Below are 27,500 nucleotides of genomic sequence, written 5' to 3' on the forward strand. Positions count from 1 at the left end.
ATAGTATACACAATTTATTTCAAAAACATTAAATTCACGTAAAAAAAAACCCAGCATATCTCTGCCCGACCTTGCAGTGGATATGGAGGACTCGGAGCGACTCTCTATCACAACAGGTATTCCTCAGTGCGACCAAGTCCCATCGCCCTGGGCAAAGACCGGCCCACAGCGGGGGGGAAAACACAGTGGATCACCGTTACAGCACCATACAGACCTCGTATCACACTCTGGATAACCAGTGCTGAGACATCATATCAGCCTCTGAGAGTAGAGCTGTATTATCACAAGCATCACAGTGAGTCATAGCAATGACAAACCCTGGTTTACGGCCACACGCAGACGGCTGCTTTTTGTATCTTGTGCTGCGTTTCACAGAACCCCGAAAGCTGTAATACGACTAAACTGGACCCTGTGTATGTCTGCCTGCAGCTATATTTACAATTATTATCTATGGACCAAACAACATTTATTCTTATTCTACCTGGAAGGTGAGAGGAGTGACGGTCTGCCAAACGTCAAACGCTTGTCGGATCGCCCTCTGGGTGTCCTTCTCCCCAACCTTCGGGGTGAAGTTAGATATACTGCAAGAGAGAGAGAGAGAGAGAGAGAGAGAGAGAGAGAGAGAGAGAGAGGTTATATATTTATATATTCAAATGTAATTCATATATATATTCGAATATATATATATGCAAATAACTTGACATTCAGAAACAGGAACAAATGTTTCCCTGCCTCATCCTCAACAGTGAAGAAGCTAAATGTACTGATGCAGGTCTATTCAGAGACATATTTGACAAATGATTGATTTCACGACATATTACTTCATGTGAATAAATGGTATATAAATACTGTGCACAGTTACTGCTTCCATCAACAAACGAATACTGATACTTTTATATTGTTCTGGTGCTGCTTTCCAATCATATTCGGACTGGCCATCGGGAGCACAAGGCCAATCCCGGCGGGCCGGTCGCTCTGTGGCCCGCCTGTGGCCTGCTATACAGAAAACAAGAGCGAAAGAGATCAGAGGGTTCTGCATCGCCGGCCCATTTTGATTATGCAGCAGCCCTCATGAAAGTGCCATTTATAGACCGGCAACACGCGGCACAGGAGTAATGGTCTTTACCTTAGCAGCAGGTCAAAAAGTGTATAGTACTTCATTTTTGTTCAATTTTAGATATTATTTAGTTTGGTTATTAAAGTATTTATTGTTTAACTGCACTTTAGAAGTACAGATGAGTAAGTCAGTACCTGATAATCTAATTCTTCAAGTTTCAAGGTCAAAGTGATCAAATTGGCAATGGTATTATCCGACTTATTTCCTGTGTTGAAATAGATTGTTGTCCTGTTCAAGTATAGACATGCATGAAACACTGACTGCCTGGATCTATCATGGTGTCCTCACAGTGGTGGCCTGCTGGCAACAAACCTTTGCTCTTAAAATATCTCTGCTTTAGTGTTACAGTAGCCTACAGTATCCTTCCATTATGCTTATAAGTCGTGGTATCAAGGGCTGGTGTGTTTGTGTGTGTGTCGATGGGGCGGGGGTGGTGGAGTATACTGGAGCTGGTTGTGGTGGGCTGGTGGCTAGAAAAGTCAATGGCAATTTTTTAGTCACAGCCCGTCCCTGTTTCCAATGCAGATAGAGAGAAAGACAGATAGATAGATAGATATATAGATCAATAGATACTTACATTGATAGATAGATAGATAGACAGACAGACAGACAGACAGACAGACAGACAGACAGACAGACAGACAGACAGATAGATCGATAGACAGAAAGACAGATCCATCTAACAATAAACCAGAAGATGAACTTTAAAATAAAAGGATGAACAATAAAAAGTTGGCAACATACAATAAACCTGACCAATAAATGTGATCCTAAAAAACCTAAGAATTAACAAACAACTATCAAAAAAACCCAAAAAATAAACAACAAGAACATTTTGGTTATAAACAGTACACCTAACAAGTGTCAATATGCATTTGACCTAACAATAAACAATAAATAAAAACTAAACCTAAAATAAACAATGAAGGATAAAAAAACGTTTAAAAATGTTTAAATGAAATGTTGGGTTGATTCAGGCCAAAATGAACTTACTGTGATCATCAACATTTTCCTAAACCGAGAGCCTTACATCACACGACTGAAATCCAAAACGGTCTAACTTTAGTTTCTGTGTTGTTGTGTGTTATTTTCTGACTGCATCAGGATTCAATTTCCTCCGATTGTGGGCGAAAGTGTGTCTCTCTCTCTCTCTCAACCCCTCTTCCCCATCATCACTCCTCTCTCCACCATCCCTCACTGTCTCTCCTCTCTCTCTCTGTCTCTCTCTCTCTCTCAACCATTTCTATTCAAGGAGCAGAAAACGTTGCAATTATGTTTTATTCAGGCGACTTAATGGACCTCCCTACTTCCGGCCTGCGGTCCGGCCCGGTGCGGTCCATATTTAGTCAGATACCACGATCACTGTCGTTGGGGACAATGGCCGGCCACGCACAGAGGTCAACACAGACCGATAGAGAGAGGAAGAAAAAGGTTGAGATAAGTCTGTCTGCCGCTCGAAAAGAGGAGAGGAGGAAGTTATACAAGCCGCTGTCAAGCCGCCGTCTGATTAATATATAATGTTAGGAGCAAAAAAAACATGAAAAACCCCTTTCAGACAGAGAGATGAGAGAGCGAGAGAGAGAGAGAGGGAGAGAGGGAGGAGAGGAATCGTAAGGCTGAGCAAATGGAGGGAACGTGGGTTAAGGTTTTAAAAAAAAAAAGCGAGGGTTTAAAAAAAAGAGAGAAGAAAAAACACGTGATAAGAGACACGGAGTGAGGGAGAGAGGCAGAGGAGTCGAGTCAGTTTCACGCCGTCAACCTCTCAGCGGGGGAGGGCAAATGAACAAATCCAATTCCTCTCCCCGTCAGGCGGCGAGATGAAAAGAAAAGGGGGAAAAAATAAAAAATAAAAAATACATTACAGAAGCAAATGTCCGAGCGTGAGGGAATCGTCGCTGCTTCAGTGTTTCTACGTCAGCGAGCGGCGTCTTCCTGACACGGAGGGAGAATAAAGGAAGCGCCTTAAACATCCCGTAATATTCCATTCAGCGTCGTTCCAAATGCTTTCGTCGGACGGAGAAGGTTGACCCCCGTGTGACCCCGCCCCAAAGCCCGCAGATCGGATCAGACCCCGACATGTGACCTCACGCCCGGAGACATGTGACCTCACGCCCGGAGACATGTGACCTCACGCCCGGAGACATGTGACCTCACGCCCGGAGACATGTGACCTCACGCCCGGAGACATGTGACCTCACACCTGGAGAGCCGGTGCTCGTCTTTAAGCCCTCATTTGCATAGCCCCGCCCCCTCAGAGTCCACCTCGCTCAAGGCCCTGTCCACACGTAAGTGGATATTTTGTGTGTTTTTTTTCCCGCGTATGGGTGTGGAGGAAGTAAAACGGAGCTCCTCGAAAACGCTGACGCTGCCGACGCCCAGTTTGTTTCCCCGAGGACGGGGCTGTTGGGTTCGACTAAATATTCACAAGGAAGAAGAAGAGGCTCAACACGCTGCATGCTCCTTATGTTCTTCTGTGGTGTTTGACATAGAGTTTCATCATTTATTGTCGCCCCCTACTGGTCTGGCGTGTTCATGTCAGTGCTCAAGTCCGACTTTCAGAGTTTCCTGTGACGGCAGCGCTGATGTCATGGCAACACGGCGGCAACACACTTAATGCTCAACACCATGAATCCCTTTGCATTGATTTTTATTGGAAAAGACATGGAATTTGGATTCAAACTATTTTGTAGATTTTGCAGTATAATAATAATAATAATAATAATAATAATAATAATAATAACAATGCATTTTATTTATAAAGTGCTTTTCTCAGAACTCAAAGCACTGTACAATCAAGTAAAACAGATTAAATCTAATCCAAAATGTGTCCCACTGGCAAAAGCCGCCATCTTGCGCTTTTCTAAAATGGCCAGGAGCAGCCAAATAAGTTGAAAAAACAAAGTTGGTTTTTTTGTATCTCTCAACGTATTTTCAAAACCAAGTTCGATTTATAAAAAAGTAGAAAAATGTTAAACCGTGGAGTTAAATATTCCCGTTAGATGACATGGGGAAACACAGTTCACTTACTGGGACGCGGAACAGCGTGAACAACGCGATCGATGGTTTCCTTTAAAGCGAGCGTCCAGGTGAAGATCATTCCTTCATAGTCCATGTGATGTGAAGTCAAAATGTGAAACCGTTTTGATAGAATTCAACCTTCAAATCGTACTACTCTTACACACACGGAGCCACTGTTGTGAAACTGAAGAAGAAGAAGAACCCTTCGCGTCACGCACCAACGTCACTCCCGTAAAAAGACGGTGAGAGCGCAGCACGGGGGTGTTTCGCTCTCACTTCTCTATGAAAACGTTCTTCTCCGTATCGTTATGGATTACGAGGAGCGGGTGGCGGAAGCTCTGAATCACATCTCCGACCTTAATCTGACCAGTGCGATAGATCCAGTGCTAGCAGTGCGAGCGGGACTTCATGTTATGCGATGACAGTCAGTTCTCCGACAGCGACGCGGAGAACGACGGCCATGCTGAATCTGATATCACCTTGGACTTGGAGAACATTTCAAACAGCGGATTTCAAGCTGAATGTCACGATGAAACGGAATATTTTCAAGAACCACTGAAGAAGTCGATGACGTGATGAAGTCCGTTGAGGTTTGTGACAGATTTTCAGATTTTAGATTTTCTGAGACTCATAATATTGAAAGACTCTACATTTTGTTTTGTCCGTACTTTTAAACTCCAAAATAATTCCACTTTTATCAAACATAAATTTGAATAAAAGCTTTTTTGAAAAACAAAATTAGTTGTGTGTTGTTGAGCTGTTCGTGATTGGCCCATTCAGCAGTTTGCTAAGTAGCCATGAGGCTTTGTTCATCAGCCAACACCATTTGCATTCTGGGAGCTGGCTGAATGAACCTGGTGTGGGTAAAACTTTGGAGGTGATTATCTCAGAAACAAAGTTGGCCACACCTTTGTCATTAACAAGTCATAGCTTTAATAATATTTGCTTGATTTGCACAAGTGACACCTTGTTTGGAAGCTCTGATTCTCCACTTGCAAATGATGCAAAAAAAAAGTTAAAGTAAAAGCAAATTAGGCAGGCACGAGCCTAAAAGTAAAAGAAGATCAGGTAGATATAAATATATTTAAAAAGCTATAAAAGCAAAAAATAAAAACGATAAAATGAAATGAAAAACATTTATCAATCTTAAGATTTGGTTTGTAGCTTGTAGAAAATGGGGACTACCAACATGGAATGGAACCCTAAAAAACTCCTTGTGCAGCATGAAGAAGTGTAATTTAATTGGGGACAAGGATTGCTGATTTAAATTGATTTGGGTTTGGGGAACCCACTGGTGTAGCTTTTCATTGAGTTTGATCTTTTTTTTAACCGTGTAAACCAATTTAGAAAATGTATTTATTAATCACATTTTCCACCCTGTGGACCATTGATTAATAGTGTGTGTATGGTGTGTGTGTGTGTGTGTCCATAAGCATATGCATGCTTGTATGTATATTTTTCATGCGTGCAAGTTTGTGTGTGTTAGTCTATGTGTGTAGGTTTCTGTTGGTGAGTGAGTGAGTGAGTGAGTGAGTGAGTGAGTGAGTGAGTGAGCGTGTGTGTGTGAGGGAGGTTGCCAGGTAGACAGCTAGGTAGCGGTTATACAATTTAGTAAACAGCATGGAACCTTTTGGAAGAGGAAGCCACATGACCTGTGGCCAAATCACACAGATGGTGCGCTGCGATGCACACACACACACACACACACACACACACACACACACACACACACACACACACACACACACACACACACACACACACACACACACACACACACACACACACACACACACACACACACACACACACACACACACAATTTATCACTATCTTCTGCATTTTAATTCTTTTAAACACAGAACAAAGTCTGGTAGTGGGAAATGGGAAACTTGTGCAATGGATAAAAGCCATAAATCCCCAAAAAACAAATGCCCGGTTCCTTCGTTAAAATGAATGATGATTATGACCAATCCAGGATTTTTTTTGGGGACATTTTCTGCTGTAATGACTTCCCCTGTGACTCCCTTGTAATGGAGTTTGCTAACCATGACAAATGGTGAAAGACAGGAAGGAACGATAGAGAGGACAGAGAAGAAAGGAGTGTAACACCGCACACACTGTCCATGTACAGTATAGCGTATATATATATATATATATATATATATATATATATATATATATATATATATAATATTTCATATTTATATTATTTAATATAATTTTACAATAGTATTCATTATTTTATTAATGTATTTTTTCTTTTTTTTTTATATTTCATATATCAAATTATTATTTTTATACATTAAAAGTATTTATAAGTAGTAGTTATTTTATTATATTATATTATGTATAATTTTATATATATTATGCCTGATGTTTTTCATCATTCTGTAGTGGTTGCAAGCTGTGTGTGTGTGTGTGTGTGTGTGTGTGTGTGTGTGTGTGTGTGTGTGTGTGTGTGTGTGTGTGTGTGTGTGTGTGTGTATCGTCTTACCTGCTTGATGTCTGCAGTGCTTTTCGTTTGATATATTATCCCCTTTGCCCTTTTTGTAAATATAAAGGCATTCTGTTCCATCTAACCTGGTGCCGAGTCCCTCCTGATTTTGCAGCATTGGAACAAGTCATAACACACAAACTGTAGGAGGCGAAACCAGTCCAAAACACATTCCGTGTTTGTGTCCTCACACATGGAGTTCGCTTGCAGCTCCAGAGCAACGGGTCTGAATCGTGTGTTTTATTTTCGTCCCAAAAGTTTAAAAAGTTGATGAAATGTCTCTGAGGGACATGCAGTGTTTATTCCGTTTGAATGAAACCCTGTTGTTGGGAACTTTTACGCGGAGTGATTTGCTTCCACAGTGAGGCATGATTCTGTGGACAACAGGTAGTTAGACAGCTACCTTCTAATTTTAGTTAGTTGATTTTAATGGTGACACTAGGACTCGGAAAGCTTGCGTCACCGTGTCATTACGTCAGCTGAGGCTGCGTTCAAAGGAAACTCTGAAAATTGTAACTCGTTTTAGACGTAATGCTGATGTAAAGACGAGCGACAGCACAAACTAATGATATGTTCCATGGGAACTCAAAAATTTGTTTGATAATGACCCGTGTATTGCTGCCTATAATTATATCTATTATTTTGAGTAATATTTCAAATTTTTCGGCATAACACACAAACATGGTCAATGTCTTGTTTGAACCACATTGTCACAAACAACACGTGGTTGAAGTTTCATCCAAATCGATCCATATACGATGTAGATATTAGTGAAACACCGACCAAATTTAGATCGATATTGCAGAGACGAGCCAATCATTTGACGCCAAAACATGCCCAACCCAGATAAAACTATCAGGAGCACGTACCACGGCAGAACCTACAAACACGGTGACATACGGAGAAGGTATTAGTGAAAAACTGAAACAACTTTGAAATATTCAATCAGTCTTGGTGAACTGACACGTCACACTTCCTGCTCTAAAATGAGATGAGATTCACAGTAAGACGCTTTATGACGTTATCATATTCTTTTCTATAAATGTACAGATTCAGATTGAGAATGTCCAGATGTACTGTGTCCAGTGAGCGGCATGGACTCGGTCACTCTGTAGTAGTTCGATATTACCAACCTATCGTTTTACGTGTGTATTAGACATCTTACCTGGTAGATGTCAGTAGGTCTGTTCAATTGATATTTTAAATCCGTGCTCCACATTACTTCGCCGGATTAATGAAAAAGAGAATAAAAAATAATCCTTAAAAAGTCATCAGCGTGTCCACTCGAAAACACCGAAATGTGCGACTGGGTGATGTGTTCAAGATCCAGGGAGGCATCGGAAAAATAGAAACTGCGCAATGGTTATTACCCACAGAAATAACACAACGTTGTTCGTATTTCATGGAAACGTAACTTATTGAAAATGTAATCAAAGTTAAAAATTCTCAACAATCTCAAAAACTCAACTTTACAAAAAAATACATAAAATAAATAAATTACGTGCCCGACACAGCACCAAACGGCTACCCATAACAGAGTGCAGCTCTATTTCCACAGAAAACACAGTGAATTATAAAAATGAGAAGCTATGGTTTATAGGCAAACATTGACGGTTGTTTTAAAGACAGGAGGGTTGCGCTGTGTAGTGGTTACCCCGCGAGACGAGCAACCAGGAGACGACAGACCGGGGGGAGCCCATGCGGCATTCAAGTAAACTCGGAAAATTGTGCTATGTTTCAGAGAACCCGAGAAACTCTAAAATGCACCCAACACCACTTAACTGGACACTGTGTATTGCTGCCTGCAATTATATATATTATTATTATTATCATTATGATTATTATGATGATGATTATTATTATTATTATTATTATTATTATTATTATTATTATTATTCATTATTATTATTATTATTATTATCATCATTATTATTATTATTATTATTATTATTATTATTATTATCATTATCATTATCATTATTATTATTATTATTATTATTGTTATTATCATTATTCATTATTCATTATTATTATTATTATTATTATTATTATTGTTGTTATCATTATTCATTATTATTATTATTATTATTATTATTATCATTATTATTATGATTATTATTATTATTATTATTATTATTATCATTATTCATTATTATTATTATTATTATTATTATTATTATTATTATTATTATTATTATTATTATTATTATTATTATTATTATCCTCTGTTAAATGCACCACTCCACTGAGTCAAAAATCGTTGATTGTGCAAATGTGTTTGGCAAGTAAATCAGATTTTTATTCTCACAGGAGAGAAGAGGAGAAGAGGAAGAGATGGAAGGGGAGAGCGGATGAAAGTGAGGAGGGCTAAAAGGAGGAAGTGGTGGAAGAGTGGAGAGGAGGAGGATGACAGAAAAAGTGAATACTGGTTTAGTGCTTTTGATTTTCTGTGAAAGGCTTCTACGGTTACATCAGTTTAACACACACAAACACACACTCACACACACACACACACACACACACACGCTCACAAAGTCAGACAAAGCAGAAGAGTAAAGGTGAGGCTTACGTTGCTCCACCTCTCTCCAATCCACTCTTTTGTCCCCCTCTCCCCTCCCCCTCTCCTCATCCCTCGTTTCCTTCTGGTCGTTTCACTTCAGTGCTTTGTAAGCAGAAAGCCCATCACTGCCAAAACATTAAGATAAAAGATGTAAATCTTCTCACTTTTCGCTTCGCTGCAAAACAAGGAATCTCACCGATGCAGAAAATCTTAGATTAGAGTATATTTTTTCATTTCCTTTCCTCGTTTAAGATAAACTCACGGAAGGCTGTTGTCAAAATGGGACGTTTGTAGCAAAAATATTGTATTCGTCGACATTTTCAGCAATGGGTGATTTACACGTTGATTTAATGACGACTTCTAAGGGAATCGTTGGGGTGAATGCACCATTTTCAACTTTCGTTCACAGTATATCTTGATAAAGATATATTGTCAGATGTGATTCGTTGATTCATTGTGTGAGGATGAAAAAAGTTTTTGTTTTAGGTTTATGAACATAACCTTGAGAAAATACACCAATGAGCCACAACATTAAAACCAGCACTAATAACCACTAATATTGTGTAGCTCCCCCCCGTGCCGCCAAATCAGCTCTGACCCGTGGAGGCATGGACTCCACAACATCTCTGAAGGTGTCCTGTGGTATCTGGCAGCAAGACGTTAGCAGCAGATCCTTCAAGTCCTGGAAGTTGTGAGATGGGGCCCCCATGGATCTGGCTTATTGTTCCAACACATCCCACAGATGCTTGATCGGATCGGACCCTAACCCCGCCCATCCACATGATGTCGAAGAAAACGTGATTCATCAGACCAGGCCACCTTCTCCCATCGCTCCATGGTCCAGTTCTCACGCACGTGAGCATCAGAACTGGAGGTAGGCGGTTTCAGTGGGGGACAGGGGTCAGCATGGGCACTCTGACCGGTCTGCAGCTACGCAGAACCATACGCAATAAGCTGTGTGTTCGCACCGTGTGTTCTGCCACCTTTTTATCATAGCAGCATTAACATTTTCAGCAATTTATGCTACAGTAGCTCTTCTGGGGGGTCGAAACCAGATGGGCTAGTCTTTTCTCCCCACACACATCAATAGAAAATAGGGGCCTAAGTCGGGCGGTGGGGGTATGTGGGCTCCGGGAGGCAAGTGGAAGTCAGAGTGGTAGACTAGCGCCTCGGGGCCAGCTGTGGTCAAATGGAATGACTGGCCAATCACAGCACCTGGGAAGTTTTCTTATACGTCTGTTTGTCTTGCAGTGACGGAAGGGAACGAGCGGGAGGACTCTGGAGGAATCCCGATCGGAGCACGTCCTTGAAGCTCTGTCTTGTTTGTATGACCGGCACTTGAGTGTTTTCTGTTAAGAACTGAGTGCAATAAAACCCGCCGTGCCGGCACTTTTGCACCGCAAAATCTCTACAAGGACGCGTGACACAAGGTTATTGTGTCACGCGTCCTTGTAGAGAACCTGGGTAGCGAACGCGCTACATATGGTTCAGTAACATTCTGAGACCTGATAAACTATGGATCAAAACCCAATTGGCCGATTGTTCAAAGTGATTACAGCACCTTTTTGCTTGAGCATTGGCATGAACGGTGCAATGGGGAGAGATGAGAGAGATTATCTTTCTCTTCTTGGGTCTTTTCATGATGGCTTATTGGCACGCGACCCTTAAATATGCACACCATCAAAACCAATCTGCACAGGGACGTGCAGGCCAGTGATGCAAGTCTCGCCATCGACTCATTCCTCGCAAAAAAATATCTTAAATGACTCGGCGTCGTGAGTCACTCCGGTCACAAGGGAAAACACCCGAGCCCCGAGTCGAGCAGGCAATGACTCCTGAACCGGATCGCGAGTGACATCCGAGAGCCGTGAGCCACACCTGCTGAGAGACATTCCCAACTCAGAGCCGAGTCTTCTGTCTCTCATTAGTTCTCATTGTCATTCCCCGTATGAACATTCTGCCCCTGTGCAGCGATGCAGAGCATGGAGCTTTACGCCGTCAGGTCTAACGGCATAGTATTGGCAATTATATTTGCACAGTTTGTCCGAACATTGTGACGTCAAACGCGGGAATAGGTTCATCCGCTGGGTCTGGGAGGTGTTTGCATCGTAGATTAGAATAAATTAGGTTATTTATTGAGATTGGATTCCAGGTTCTTCACTGGTTTCATTGCTCTGCTCGCACCAAATTTAGAACTGTGGTACTCACTTAAATGGAGGTACATGGAACCGCCCCCCTGTATCTACAACAACCAAAAGGTCTTTGTGGCCAAGACAGAGGTTTCCCAATTCTGACCTTAAGACAATTGATTGCAGATTGTGATTTAGAATATAATAAAGTAGGTAAGGCTCCCTTGTTTAAGATAAGACTGGCGGTTAAAGATAAAATGGGTCCAACCCATGAGTTCAGGACTTGCTTTTGTGATAGGAAAATACGCCTTTTGTCATGAAAGCATCAGATTTGTTGCGGAGTTAGGTTTACATGTTAGCAAAATTGTAGATATGGAGGCGCCGGAAATTTGGTCCCTGAAGGCCACGGCAGCCATTTTTAAAAATGGTCGCCAAGTTGACATCAAATTGGCTTGAATCTTGTGGAAAACAGGTTGTATGAGTGTTGAATAAAAAACAAAATGTGTTCAGGGCAGGCTGATTAGATTACTATTAGGTGAGATGATCTTCCCCCTTTTCTTTAAAAAAATATTTCTCTTTAAAAGCTCTTTTAACTAGGAAAAAATAAATAAAAGAAAGGGTAAGAATTCACCACCTTGCCTCCATGCCAGCAAAAAGCCCAATTGTTATAGATATTTCACCTCAACAATCCCACGAGGAAGATAAGAAAGGACAAGCACTTTTTTAGGAAAAGGAAGTTTTTCTGTTACGTCCACCACCGGTTCTTTACTCCAGCTCAGTCACTCCTCCACCTTTAAGCAGGAGGTACACCTGAAAAGACGCGAGAACAAAAGGCGTTAGAACCACCGGAGAACATGTCCCAGAACACCGCCAGCAAGATACTTTCCTGCTCTCTCTCGCTCCCCTTTCATCCTGTTGTTTTCATGCTTTCCCTCCTCCAAGGTGGAACATTTTTCGAATGAAACAGGAAATACATCGGCTGCATAATCCCCTTTTAAGATCCCGGTCGACTCGTACGGGTCAATGAGTGAGATTTAAGGTTTAAGTTCCGATGACTTCAGCGTTCTTCTTACTCAGCGGCACGTCAGCCCTTCCTTCGATTGCGACCGCACACGGACTGCCGTCGCCAGAGAGGAGGTCTTCAACGTCAGGGGAATCTACTCCTCTGGATTTATTCCCAACTTTTCTCGCTCCTTTCCGTGAAATTATTGGAAACTGTGGTGAACGGTGCTGTGGCCCTTGGCCAGGCGGCGAGACACTGGAGAGCAAAGCGCTCCGGAACGCCGGCCGCAAAGGTTACGCAGTGTGATGCAGCCAGTGTTCCTCCCCAACGCGTGCTCACTTGCCGTTACAAGATGAGCTACGAGCTGCTGCTGCTGCTGCTGCTGCTGCTGCTGCCGGGGAAGAACTGAAACTTTTCTCTATCCTGGGTTTTGTGTCGTGGCTGTGTGGACCCATTCTGGACTGTTCTCCAGCACCTTCACCCATTCCCCTCCTCGCCGGGGGCTTCATTGGAGAATCTCCCGGGTCATCCAGCCTGAGCGCCCCACCCCATCGCACCTTCTCTTTCTATTCAGGAGAGAGACGTCAACAGGCTCTTCAAAGGGCAGAGCCCCCGCCAGGCCGCTGGACCGGATTCTGCATCCCGCTCTACGCCGAAACGCCGCGCAGAGCAACTGTCTCCCGTGTCCACCGACATTTTTTAACACCTCACTTGTGGCCTGCGAGGTGCCAGCCTGCTTAAAAACCTCCATCGTCATCTCTGTCCCCCGAAAGCCAAGGCTCACAGGTCTTTATGACAGGGCATGACTCTGAGGCTACACTACTGCCATCGATGCGTTTGCTGCGACTAACCTGGACCGCATGCATTGACCCCATATTTGCATTTATTTATATTGTTATTTTGGCTTCATGGTGGTTATGTTGTCCATCTTTTCATTGTTTATTTGAACTTCATTTTTTTTGTTAGGCAATTCGCTGAACGCTTCAAATGCTTCATTTTGTTTTGTGATTTACACTCAGAGTGACTTCTACTCCCAAATGTACTTTGGGAGCAGCAAAATCTATCAACACAGGAGAGACAAGTACACATAAATATTTCAAAGAAGTTGAAAAAACAAAGTTCTGGAAACCCCCAAAAAAGCGGAAGATAACATACTGTAGTTCAACGATGTGGTGGTGTGGTTTGAGCAGCCACGCCTGTCCTGGGTCTGGGGGACGGATCTGCTACGAACTACTTTTACCCTATTTAGCAACACTTAAAGGTATGATGCATAGTGTGATGGGGTTTTCACCATGACCAACATCTGAAAACCAGGGTCATCAAAAACCATCGCATTCGCGACTCTACTGCTACTCTCCCTTTACTGCTGCTCTACTCTACCTCTGCACACTACCTGCGTCTACTCTACCTCTACTCTACCGCCATCCACTCTATCTCTATCTACCTCAATAGTTACACTACTTCTACTGTATTACTACTCTACCACGACTGCTACTATACCCCTCTTCCTACTCTACCTCTGCTACGCTATTCTGCCTACCTGCCCACCTACTCTACCTTTCTTTTCCTACTCTAACTTTCTCAAATGCTACCCTCCCTCTACTATACCTCTCACTTTCTACTTTACCACTACTCTATCTTATCTACTCGTACCTCTGCTGTACTGCTGCTCTACCTCTTATGTACTGCTACTGAAGCTCTACTCTGCCTACCTCTATTACTACTCAACCTCTACCCCTCTCGCTCTTCCTACTCTACTCTAACTTCCTCCACTGCGATCCTTCCTCTACCTCTGCTGCTACTCTACCTCTTCTCTAACTTCCTACTGCTACTCTACCTCTACCGATACTCTACCTCTCTCTTCCTATGTACTCTACCTCTACTCTAACTTCCTACTGCTACTCTACCTCTACTCTACCTCTCTTCCTATGCACTCTACCTCTACTCTAACTTCCTCTACTGCTACTCTACCTCTACTCTAGTACATCTACTCTACCTCTCTTCCTACTCTACATTTACTCTAACTTCCTCTACTGCTACTCTACCTCTACTCTACATCTACTCTTCATCTACTCTACCTCTCTTCCTACTCTACATCTACTCTAACTTCCTCTCCTGCTCCTCTACCTCCCTTAACTCTACTCTACCTCTACTCTACATCTACCTCTCTTCCTACTCTACATCTACTCAACCTCTCTTCCTACTCTACCTCTACTCTAACTTCCTCTACTGCTACTCTACCTCTACTCTAGTACATCTACTCTACCTCCGTTCCTACTCTACATTTACTCTAACTTCCTCTACTGCTACTCTACCTCTACTCTACATCTACTCTTCATCTACTCTACCTCTCTTCCTACTCTACATCTACTCTAACTTCCTCTCCTGCTCCTCTACCTCCCTTAACTCTACTCTACCTCTACTCTACATCTACCTCTCTTCCTACTCTACATCTACTCAACCTCTCTTCCTACTCTACATCTACTCTAACTTCCTCTACTGCTCCTCTACCTCCCTTCACTCTACTCTACCTCTACTCTACATCTACTCTACAAATACTCTACCTCTCCTCCTACTCTACATCTACTCTAACTTCCTCTACTGCTCCTCTACCTCCCTTCACTCTACTCTTCCTCTACCTCCCGGTAGCAGAGGTAGAGGAAGAGTAGAGTGACTCACTCTAGCTCCACTTCGTGTGGGAAGTGACGGGAGAATCCACGATTTCCAGCAATATCTTGACAAAACGATATGATATGATGCCACGTTTAATTGATCTATACATGAAGACGCAACACAGTATAATATTTCCTCCATTCGTTTATCGTTTGTTTTTCCGCAGGCGTCGACAGAGTGACGTTGATTGACGACACTGAGCAAAATGCAGACGCGGAGATTACGACGGGGTGGGGCCCTCTGCGCACAGAGGAACTGTCCGGGGACGGAAGAAGAAGGGCGAGGGGTGAAAAAAAGAGAGGGACAAAGTAAAGAGGGGTGGAAGCAGATAGCGCTGCAGCCTCACAGTTGGGCGGGTTAGGCAACGCTACGGAGATAATGGAGAGAATTACTACAATCTCGTGGGGGGTGGGGCGGCTCAATTTCATTAGACTGATATTACAAGGCTGAATACTGAGTGGGGCGGAGCGTTGGAGGGAGGGTGGAGAGAGAGAGAGAGAGAGAGAGAGAGTGATGCAGGGAGGGAAAGAAACATGGAAGAAATAAGGCTGTCATTGGAGAGGAAAAGAAAAAGAGGTAGAGAAACATTGAGGAAGGCAAAAATTGAAAGAAAAGGGAGAGAGATGGACAGAAAGAGAGAGTATGGATATTTGGAAAGATTTTAAACAACAAAGTTTACATTTTCTATACTAGATTATCTCCACTTATCTTTATAAATATGCTTTAACAGCAAACAAATTGTATTTTTAAGGATACCCTCACATATCTATATTTACATGTATATATTTTAGACTGAAACATGTATATTTCTCTATTTTCATTTTAGATTAATTTCAATTTCTTTGTTTTCCATTTGCTTTGGCAATGTTAACAACCAGACAACTTCCAACTATTTTTTTTTTTTTCAAAGAGACATATTGAAGTGAGGGAAAAATATATATATTTATTTGACTCATGTCAAACGATCAAAATATGTTTTTGTTTTTTTTGGATGGAAAAAAAATCATAAATAAAAATAAAATAATAATAAAATAAATAAAATAATTTGGAAACAATAACCTTAGAACAATTACTGATGATCAGTTCATCCTGAATCACACGTTCCAGTTGAGTAAAGTTAAAAAAATGTAGCTCCTCACACTACAGCACTGTGTTTTCAACCAGGTAAAAATGTCCAATGACGGACAGATGAAGAGAGGAGAGAAGGAGGACGGCGGAGATGGGTAAAGATGACAGAGAGAAAACGGGGCGTTCTGTCCGTACCTGTAGGAGATTTTCTTATCCCTCCACTTCTGCCCCGTCAGCGCGTAACGCTTGTTCCTCCGAAGCCGACTGGTGTGAGGGTGGTCTGGAACCCCACAGCGAGGCCTGCTCATCCACCTTAACACACACACACACACACACACACATTAAAACACTTTTCCAACAACTTTGCTCTCACGGTACCATTCATTTATTTATTTAGAACCTTTATTTAAATCCTGGCAAAACACATTTGAGCTGGGGCTTGAGTGAGGTTTTTATCCTATTGCTTTATTATTGCTGATGTCATGTCAGCCTTGCTTTTGCAACTGTTTTAAATTCTCTAACAACTCTGTCCCTTTGAACGACATCAAGCAAACTGCCTTGTTCAAAAATCATTGGTGTGAATCTTCCATATTGTCGAATTATACCGAATATCATGAAAATACGACATTTATGCTTCTGTTCACAGGGAGATTCATCACCTTGGACAGCGACCCATCAGAGTGCCGATCTGACCCTGCACACACACATTTGTCTTCGGCTGAAGTAAGAAAAACGTTTTGACAAATGACTTGTGACAGAGCGTCCTGTTTGGAAAACAAATGTGTTGATGGAGGGGAACGGAGGGAGGGAGAGGAATCACCTCCTGACGTTCTGGAAACGCTGCAGAGAGAAGCTGAAACGGACATTTGGAAGAGGCCGTGGTGTGTTGTGGAGGAGCGTGCACTGCCCTCACACACGCACACACGCGCACACACACACACACACACACACACACACACACACACACACACACACACAGACACACAAACGCACACAGACACACACAGACACACACAAAGTACATACTCTATAGTGGTCTGGTCCAGGATGCCAGTGACTGGGATGCCGTAGAACCTCTGCATGGCGGCCACAGCAGACTGCATGGCCTTCTCCTGCCGCAAGTCCGAGGTGCGGATGTCGTGAGGCAGCAGGTAGCCGTAGTTCTTCAGCCACGACTGGAGGGAGGAAGAGAAGAGAGGAAGAAGGAGGGGTTTGAGAGCTGGAAGAGTCCAGTATAAAAAATAACGCACTAAATAAAAAAAAAATACAAAACAAGGAGGAAGGGTTTTAGAGAGCAGGTCTATAGTAGAAAATAACTCTCAAAATAATACAATAATAAAAGACTGGTCAGCCTCAAAGCAATAATGATGAAAATATAATCTTATTGATCTACACAAGTGTTGCTGAGCACCAAGTCTGCAGAATATAAAAAAAATAGTTTGACATGAAAAGCCTGTTCATAATTTGTTGGTTAATATTCATACGCAATAGAGAGAACGGCCCGTTTTGCTTCCTGCTTCTTCAGCAAAGCGGACGATCGAACAGGAAGAGGGACGTTGCGACACAGGAAGTGAAGCGCCCCCTATATGAGATGAAAACTCGGACAATCTGACTGCCTGGGAGTGTTTTGAATCGTGTTTAAAAGCCACATGACGTCATACGATGGAACCAATAGAGTCAAAACCATGAACGCTGATGAAGGGAGAAATTTCCCTCCCGGGGGACTCATTCAGTGTTGACTTATCTTAAAGAGATCCAAGCTGAGAGAGAGAGAGAGAGAGAGAGAGAGAGGAGAGAGAGAGAGAGAGAGAGAGAGAGAGAGAGAGAGCTAGGAAGAGGAGGATAAAAGGCGCAGGGATACAGAGAGATTTGTAAGGACTTATGAGAGCAACGAGAGCGACAGATAGACGGGGAGAGAGAGAGGGAGAAGGAGGGAGAGAGAGAGTCTCCTAGACAGAGCGTTAGATCGATGACCAGATGACAGGATGAGGCGAGAGGCATGTCTTCTTCTCCTTCTTCTTCTTCTCCTCCAGAAAAAAAAGAAAACATCCCCCCCTTTCGCTCATCATGTCACATTTTTGATCTCGTTACGGACTATCTCGCTCTCTCTCTCTCTCTCTCTCTTTCATATGACATCAGTCGTTCTCTCCAGGAGCGGTTGAAATTAGGAGAAAGAGAAACGGAGGAAGAAAGGGAGAAACAAGTTTGAGAGGAAGGGATTAAAACAAGAAATACCGTCACGGCGAAGAGAGAAAGAAAGAAAGTACGCTACAGCGGGAAGAGGAAAGAGACAGAGAGAGAGAGAGAGAGAGAGAGAAGATTTTAGATGGAAGACGGGGGAAGAGCGCGAACGACAGAGAGGAGTGGAGATGGAGAGAGGAGAGGAAGATTAAGAGGGGGGTGAGGAGAAAGAAGAGTTGTCAGAAGAGAGAGAGCCATGGGAAGACAGAGAAAAGGGGAAGACTGAGATGGATAGAGCAGGACAGAGGAACCGGGGAGAGAGAGAGAGAGAGAGGGCGAGAGGAAAGGAAGAACAGAGAAGGAAATTAAGAAGAAGGGATAAGGTGTAACGAGAGGGAAAACCGTGGGAAGACTCGGGGGGAAAAAGGGAAAGAGGGGAAGAGGGAAGACTGATGAAGCGAGGGAAGGACAGAGAGGAGAGAGAGAGAGAGAGAGAGAGAAGGAGAGAGAGGAAAGTAAGATGAGAGGAAGAGATGAAGATGAGTTGTAACAAAAGAGAACCACGGGAAGAGAGAGAAGGGAGGGGGTGAGGATGGGTAGTGCTAATGAGGGAGTTCTGCCTCCACAGCAGGTTATTAATATTTCAGACTGTGTGCCAGCGGCATCCGTCTCCAATCACAACCCCGCCCTAACACTGACCACCCACACCGGGGAGTCAGCCGCCAGCAGGGGGCGTGGCAGCATTGGATCTTCATAGAGACCACCCTTGCATGTCCTTCTGCATCCCGTGGGGGGTGGCCCGTCGTGCCGGGGCCGGTTGGACGTTCCGTCCGGTCCTGCGACCCGCGGACCTGAGCCTGGCCGGGTGTGCTCGGTGCGGGGCTCCCCATGCGGTCTTCTTCGGAGGGCGGGCAGACTCCTGTCGTCGAGCCGGGCTGCCTGGGTTCCTGTCCTCCGGCGATCTCGGTGCGCGGGGGGGGGCGCTCGTCACCGGGAGGGCGGGCTGTGGGTGGGGCGGCCGTCTGCCACCCTCTGTTCTGTGGTCCGCATGTACAAAGGCCGGGAGCTGGTCAGGGGCCTGAGGGGGGCGCGTTTCTCCTCTGCGTGGATGAGGCGCATGGCGGACCGCTCTGCGCCCGCGGCTGGTTGCTGTGGGTTGGGTGCCACAGGGTGCGGGGGGTGGGCGTGCTGGGGTACGGTTGGGTCCGGGGGGGGGGGGTCTGCTTGGCCGCTGCAGTGATCTGGTTGCGCTTTGCCTATCTCTCCCAGTTCCAAAACTCATATTCAGTACATACACCACACAATACAGTAGGCCTAAGGTGTGCGCTATGTGGGTGCAGCTGCGACGTTGCCCGTCACGCTCCTGCCCCGACGTGCTTCTCGTCCGTCCTGAAATTTGAATACCACTCAAATTAGCTTAGAACACATACACTCGCAAACCAATCTTACTCCAAACATCAGTCCACCAGACCAGGGTCTGCGCCCCGCTTCCCCACACACCGCTATTTTAACTACATTTGCCAACAGCACACATTGAGCACTGGGGTTTGGGGTGTGGTTGGCTTAAGAGCATCCGGGTGGGCCCCCTGCCGCCTGGGCTCGAGTCCTGGCGGCTTGCGACCTCGGGGTTTCTGCTGTGTTGCGACCCAATGGTGCTGCGGAGAGCGCCGCCGGGTGCCTTCCAGGGCCCCTGGGAGTCTGCTTGCTGTTGTGGGTGTGGGGCAGGGTGTGTGGGGTGCTTATCAGCCTTTGCTCCCGCTGGAGGTTCTATGTAACAAAAAACTGTGCTCTTGTCATCACACAGGTCGTCCACGGGACAGAATTGTTGCAGCAGTTCTTGATGATGAAATAATTAATAAAGAGCTGCATTGCAGGGAAGAGAACTTGAACTCCACTTGCAGACCAACTCTCACTCCTACTGTACATGCAATGGCATACAAATACTCTGTGTTGTAGGCCCAGCATGCTGACAGCACAGGTAAAAAAAAGAGACAACCCTGACTAGAGTTTGGATGTGAAGCATTGCTATGCTGTGGTGTTGCTACTGGTGGAAGGAATGTTGCTACTGGTAGCCTGGACATGGGAGCCTCAACATGGTAGCCTCAGCGTGGAAGCAAGAACGTGGCAAGCTTGGCATGGCGGCCTGGCCTTGGTAGCCTCGACATGGTAGCCCCAACTTGGTAACCAGGACGCAGTAGCCTTGACTTGGTTGCCAGGACGTGGTAGCCCTGATTTGGTAGCCCCCACGTGGTAGCGTCAACTTGGTAGCTGGGACGTGGTAGTCTTGGCATGGTAGCCTTGACATGGTAGCCTGGACTTGTGCTATTAAACCAAAAGAGCACACTCCAGCTTTCCAGGACGGATTCGTTGTGATCATTGACATACAAAAAAGCTTCGGATTCTTTCTCCTGAAAAATCCTGCAGCTGTGGAGGAAACACTGCTCTGGTTTGAGAGTGAGATGATGAAACGAGGTCCAGTTTGAATTATTATCCTCCCCCCCGGTCCGGTCCCTCAAGTGAAGCGTGGACCAGGTGTGTCCCAGGGAAGCAGCTGCTGCAGGTGCATCTTGGGTAGTGAGGTGGCCTGGAAGGCGCCTTTATATAACGACGAGGATATTAAATGAGATTTTTAGATTTCAGATTTACACCTCACGTGTAACTAGCAGCAGTCTGGGGCGGATTGACAAAGTCCAAACGCAGGAGCCAGACCGCTGACGTCTGTAGGGAGAGATGCTCTGATTATTCTGGGATGCTGTCTGCTAAGCTGATTGAAAGTTGCTTGGGGGCGAGTCGCCATGACAACAAAGTGCGACTGTTAATGTGTTAAACTGTCACATCCGATCCCAGCCACAAGGCCTGGAGGTCATGGAAAATAACGGAGGACTTTCACTGCATTTAAGGATAATTTGGAGTCATTTGAACCTTGTTTGAGTAGTTCCATGATGCAGGGAATTCCATTTGTGTATTATATTGACTTACTTTTTAAATTGTATTTATTTTTACAAAACCTTTTTTGCCATGCACACGGATTAATGGCCGAATTAAGATACATTTTTACTGACTATCTGTAAATTGACATACGTTTTGTCTTGGCCCTGGTGGAATGCGTCTTTACACAAAAACAAAAGGTAATGCAGGACATAAACCTTTCTTTGTTCAGCTAGTAAAAAATAAACTGGTCTTATTTTCTTTTTTTCCGGTAATAATCATACAGTATGTATCTGTAAGTGTCTGCATTACATTTTCAAACAAGGTGCTCAAGTCCGAATTTCCCTTGAAATTGTTCGTTCAAACCCCAAAGTTACTCCAAATGACTAAAACAAATGCTCCTCAAACCCGATCTAGTTAAACAACAAATACTGTTGCAGGTTCTCGATCATAGTACGTGTTATTTATGGAAGCACTAGTGGTTCTAATCTGGTTCCATCCAGGGAACCAAGGAGCCAAACTTAAAAAACAAACACACAAATCATAATACTGCACTAGTGTGTGTGTGTGTGTGTGTGTGTGTGTGTGTGTGTGTGTGTGTGTGTGTGTGTGTGTGTGTGTGTGTGTGTGTGTGTGTGTGTGTGGTTCAGCCGGTGAATATTCTGGTAGTAATTGTTGTGCAAAGCAGATGATGAATTATTTAATATGAGACACCTTCACCTTAATGGGGAGTTCATACACAAACGCACACACATGCACGCACGCAGGCACACACACACACACACACACACACACACACACACACACACACACACACACACACACACACACACACACACACACACATCAAAGAGGTTAAAAATACATATTTGTAGTTGAATTTGACAAAGTAAAGGTCACAGTAGCTTGTTCATCAACACTGTTGCTTAACACTGTAATAGAAGTGAACTGGGCGAAATGAGAGTGGGTCGCACCTCAAACCGACACAAAACGGGAACTTTGTCAAAACACAGACGACTGAAAATTCAACAGGAAAGGTAGAAAGATCAGGGCTGGACCATATTGCCAAAATCAAATGTCACAATGTCTCTTTAACAAATACCTCGATGTTGAACATTTGACGATATTTTGGGGGATTGGTTGCTGGTGAGTTCATAAGATATCTATAACAAGCCACATTTGAGAAACCATCATTAGCGGTGTGGATATAATGAGCATTGGTTAGAAGGTCTCGAACAGTCTGACGTTCAGAAGGCTGCATGACTTCACTCTAATGCTTCTTTAGATTCAAGATTCAAGATTAAACACATTGAACTAAAGTGCAGTATTATAATAGCTAAAATCCCAGATGATATCTAGTCTCATATCACAATATCAATATTATTCTTACAGTATACAGTTTATTTCCCAACCCTAATAAAAAGTATGACACTAACAAAATCTCCATACCATAATACCGTAAAGTACAGTTGCAATACCCTTCCATACAGAACCATTATGTACTATGTACTATTCTATACTATTCTATAAAGTTCCATAACATAGAATATGTAAGCACAGCATACAAAAACCATGAAATGCTGTTTCATATCATATCATACCATGCATACTATCACGGTGTTGTAGCGTTTTGTCAGGTCAGCACAATTCTGCAGAAAATCAGGCCAAACAACACTCTGAGTGATTCATATTTTACATTTCATTACCTTCACCACGTTCATTTCTGTGGCCACGGACTGAGAAATTGCTGCAGTATTTTGAGTGAGTGAGGCATTTGTGGGTGTCCGTGTGTGCATACGTGTGTGCATGCGTGTGTGTGTGTGTGTGTGTGTGTGCGCGCAAGCGTGTGAGTGTGTGTGTATAACAATCCAGTTTTTTTTCCCCAAACACGAGCCCGGAGCAGCTTTATAATTCAAAGCTACTTGAGCGCTTTTAGCTGACTCATCACACGCTCCGGGGGGTCATTTGATCGAATCCCTCCTAAAATCCACAGCGCAGCCTGGTTCTTAGCGTGATGTGTTTTAAGAGGAAGAGGAAGGTCGACCTCAACGCTTTTCAGGCTGTTTTTCGAGAAAAAGATTAATCATAATGAAACGCTCCCGCTTCAATTCATCCCACTGTTGACCAAACACTTAATTGTTTATTCTAAGGCGTTCCATTAGCTAGTCGCCGTGACAACCAGATAGAATATAGATAGACACAGGGATATTCCCAATAGGTTTGTTGTTGTTTATTTTATTTCCAACTACAGCCTGTAATTACAATATCAATAACAATTCAATAAAATATTAATAGTGAAATAAAGTTACCAACTTTATGTGTTCGGGTGGATCTAAGAAAAAAATAATTAATTACATTTACATTAGGGACTTTCCCTTGCGGTCGGAAAGCTTAAAGCTATTTATGTAAGTTAAGAATTGTCAGTTTAGCCACTGATGACTTTCATCTCAATGGAGTTTCATAAAAAAAAAAAAAGATGAATTAAGTACAGTAAATTCATTCAGTCTTCAGAGGGAAAGCTGTGTTCATGACCAGGTTAATGAATCTGAAAATCAACAAAAAGATTGAAAGAAATTGGTGATATTCAACAAACATAAAATTAACAATAAACCTCTGTATCAAGAACTTACAGTCAAAAATAGGAACTTGTGTGAGTTTGAATACAAAGAGATAAAATACTACTAATCTCTCTGAAAAAATATGAGCCACTATAGTTCAATATTAAGGGAGTGATATCAAGGAAGGGGAAGCATAATAATAAACAGAAATTAACTATTTTTAACAGTTGTTTTAAGGCAAACGTTGCAATCCTCAATATCTAAGTCGCTTTTGTTAGAATTTTTTTTGCACTTTTTGGACTTTGTTGAACTACGTTGAAACATTTTTCTGGGATCCCTGATTAGTACATTTTCAGTTTCTAAACAAAGAAAGGAAACCAACAGGGCAATCAGACCGTGAGAGATGGTCGCCAACGGCCATCGGACAACTGGGCAACCGTGGGTATTCGTTTTCTGGGCTCCATCGCTGAGGTTCTGAGGTTCAGTCTGAACCCGACGTCCTCGCCTCTTATCTTCCAGACGCCGGGCACTTTGCATACACCCCGGCCTGTCGCGCTCTCTGTTATTCTTACCATTTACCCGTCTCCCTCTCTCTTCCTCTCCCTCTCTCTCCCTCTCTCTCTCTCTGATGCATCAACCTGTGCGTCAGTGATAAAAATAGCGCTCGCTCTCCCTCCTGCTAAACTATTTACCGTCTCCTGGCAGGAGTGCAATGGGTGCACGGCCGGCCCAAAGTCGCATGCGGCCGCTGATAAGGAAGCTCATCTCAGCTCATCTCAGCTCATTTCAGTTCGCCGGGTTTGTTCAGAAAACAACGTTCAGACGCGGGATTTTTCCTCAATGTGGCGCCTATTTCTAAAGCATTTCCAAGTTTAGTGAAAAAAGACACATGGAGGGAGCAGCAGTGGTGGTGTTGGTGCTTGGTCACTTAAAGCCAAAGTCTGACGCCACATTCTGCTCCATGTGACGGGAGTCGGGAGAGGAAACCTGCTATTGTTACAGATTATTTACACATTAGGATTAATAACTTACATTTAAACCTTGTCTGAATTGTCCAAATCTAATTTAAAAAGTCCTCCAAATATCATATATTATCATTTCTTCTTGACTGGCACATTAAAGGGAAAATTAAAAAGAGTCTACAAGTTAGTAATTATAGGGAAACAATATACAGCACAAAAATGTAGGGAAGCTCAGTAATTGGCTTTTCTGTTGCAAAATGCATCAATAAAAACAGCTAATTTAAAGCACAGAGAGATAGATGTCACACCAGCTCACATAAAAAATAGGCAATAATATCAATAAAAAGTAATTATTAATATCGAATAAAAAACTGAAAAAGGAAAAAAAAAACAATAAAAATGAAATAAAGTAAAACAACATTTTTCACAACAATAAAAATAAACCTAACGATAAACCGGAAAAAATAAAACTAAATATAAAGAAATATAAACCACAAAATTAATAGTTGATAGAGATAAAATACTGTGTCGGTGTCAGGAAATACTCAAGATTTCAAGATCTTATTGGAAAGTAAAAAGTGATATTGTGCCATTCATAACCTTAACCTTAACTTAAACCATATCTCAACAATACTTGCCATAGCGCTCATTTCCAAACCTGCCGGCTGTTATTCCTAGCTGGTCCGCCTCCCATGTGTAAATTATCTTATTAACTCAATAAATTAAAAAAATAAATATACATATTTAGTTGCTTTGGAACCCTCTGTGTCCAGCAGGAAACAGGAAGCGCTTACTTCCTGTTTGTACAAGGCCAAAAACAGAAAGTCTCTTTGATGCAGCACAGCATAGCATCAGCACTCACTCTGTAATTACTGATTAAAAATGCATAGTTTCAGTCTGGAAGTGTCGTCAGGGATGTGATAAAACAAAGGAAAATGTTAATTATATTGTGAAAGAGGCGGAGACAGAACTGACCAATCAGAGCACAGACGTCACCCATGGCAACAGGTCACACCCAGACACTTTCAATTACTGTAAAATGTGCATAAAAATAGAGAAATGTCAAAAATAGACATATACAAATGCATACAGATATAACCCATACGTGGTTTCAGTTGTTATAAAGGTAAGAAGATTCAGGACTCTAATGGCGGCCGCCAAACCTGCCCAAACTTGGCGGCTGCTAAACCTGTGCAAATAAAACAAGACGCAACTGTGGAAATTATCAAAGCCCCTGCAAAGGGCGAAATGCACTCGCAACTGCGCTGGCACCCAAAATGCGTTGCGGTGCCCCGCTGCTGTTTGCGCGAATTTCAATTAGGTATTGTGTATGCATTTGATGCAAAATTGGCCCCTTTCAATGCAAATGAGCGTCGTTACAAAAAACGTCCAATTCACAAACACCGGCGCTAACGGCCACCCAACCACCGTCTGCAGAGAGTTGGTGGTTGGGTGTCGACGTTTGAGAAGCTTGTCAGGCATTGGTGCCCCCCCCACCTGTACCCAAATGCATAATAGAGCGCTCCCAATTTTGGGTTTCCCCGTTCCCCAAACAAAAAATACATAAAACCAGTGTGTTTTCATCTCAGATGTATATACTTCTCCCCGTTTCCTGATTGAGCGAAACGATAAATTGATACCCATTTTACTCCTTCTCTCTGCCACTGTCTTGCCTACCGTGTTTTTGGGGCAAAGCCACCATTTATACTTTGCAGCTTGGATACTTGCCGATCAGACGCAAAACAAGGGCAAATTGCATTCAGCAGTTAAACTGTATGCTCGTTTCTGTGCCGTCATATCATTAGCGCAATATTTTTTGTGAATAGGACGCTAAAACGGAGCAGGTAGCGGGCGTGATTGATCCTAAATTCATAGAATGGATGAGCGGCCGCAATCCATTCTTCGTGAATTCGCCCCGATGTATTAACAATGACATGACAATCAAATGTAATATATTTATGCAGATATTTTTTCAACCTGTTTGCTATTTTTAATCTTTTTTTTAATATCCTTTTTTATTATTCCTGCCTTTCTATTTTCATAAATAAAAATGTATTTGATTTGATTGGTGAAGCTGGGCTCTGAGTCTCTGCCTAATCAATACAAAAATCGAGATGCAGAGTTGATATTTGTCACTTACTGTATATTTCAATAACGTGCAGTGAAAAGTTCCAAAGAAAACTGTGCAGGAGGTAGAGGAAATATATATTAAAAAGGAGAAATATGGATACAATGGGAAAATATTACATTACATTATTGAATAGGCAAATAAGTATGAAGGCAAAGACATCGAACAACAAAAATAAGAAGAATACATACAGTATATAGTAAAAGCACTGGAATGATCAGTATTGAATCAGACAGGGATTCAGGGATATTTTAGGACTGTTTTTCAGGCGTAGCTCCGGGCCGACGCCCGGGGAGGCGGAGGCTTAGTTTCTGCCTTGGGCGTTCATTAATATTGTTATTGTTATTTTTCTTTATTTCCCTTTCTCTTAGGAAGGTTGATGTGGCAGTGGGAAGTGTTTTTTGGCGTCATCTGCAGCTGGGGAGCGCCAGCACTGGCAACCGGAAGGGGACGCAGCTGCAGGGGATTGGGGTGATTCGCAGAGTGTTTAAAAGCTGCTGTGGTTTTCATCTCACCCTCTCTCTCCTGACAGCAAGGCTGGTCTCCCACTCCAGTCTGCAGCCTACAGTTATTATTTATACGTTTGTCTGAAAAGACAAACCACGTTGACTTATGTGGAAAATGAACGCCCAGCCCAGGCTGCTTTTAGTTCCACCAGTCTCCTGGTCCATCTCAACC

At 43.1% G+C, this 27,500-nt stretch overlaps 1 protein-coding gene across 1 annotated transcript in view; it reads right to left on the bottom strand.

The window, feature by feature from the left end:
• Positions 1–27,500, bottom strand: part of mmp24 (matrix metallopeptidase 24) — a gene marked incomplete at its 3' end in the record, with an annotated part of 84,583 nt that overhangs the window by 29,717 nt on the left and 27,366 nt on the right. The window contains exons 2-4 of the mRNA XM_080000525.1: positions 17,092–17,240; positions 16,261–16,377; positions 482–581 (exon numbers count right to left, since the gene is read on the bottom strand). Coding sequence (XP_079856651.1) covers positions 482–581; positions 16,261–16,377; positions 17,092–17,168 — 294 coding nt within the window. The 5' untranslated portion in view covers positions 17,169–17,240. The remainder of the gene's footprint in view (positions 1–481; positions 582–16,260; positions 16,378–17,091; positions 17,241–27,500) is intronic.

This window comes from Zeus faber, assembly GCF_960531495.2.
Source record: "Zeus faber genome assembly, chromosome: 5".
In the NCBI taxonomy this organism is placed as follows: Eukaryota; Metazoa; Chordata; class Actinopteri; order Zeiformes; family Zeidae; genus Zeus; species Zeus faber.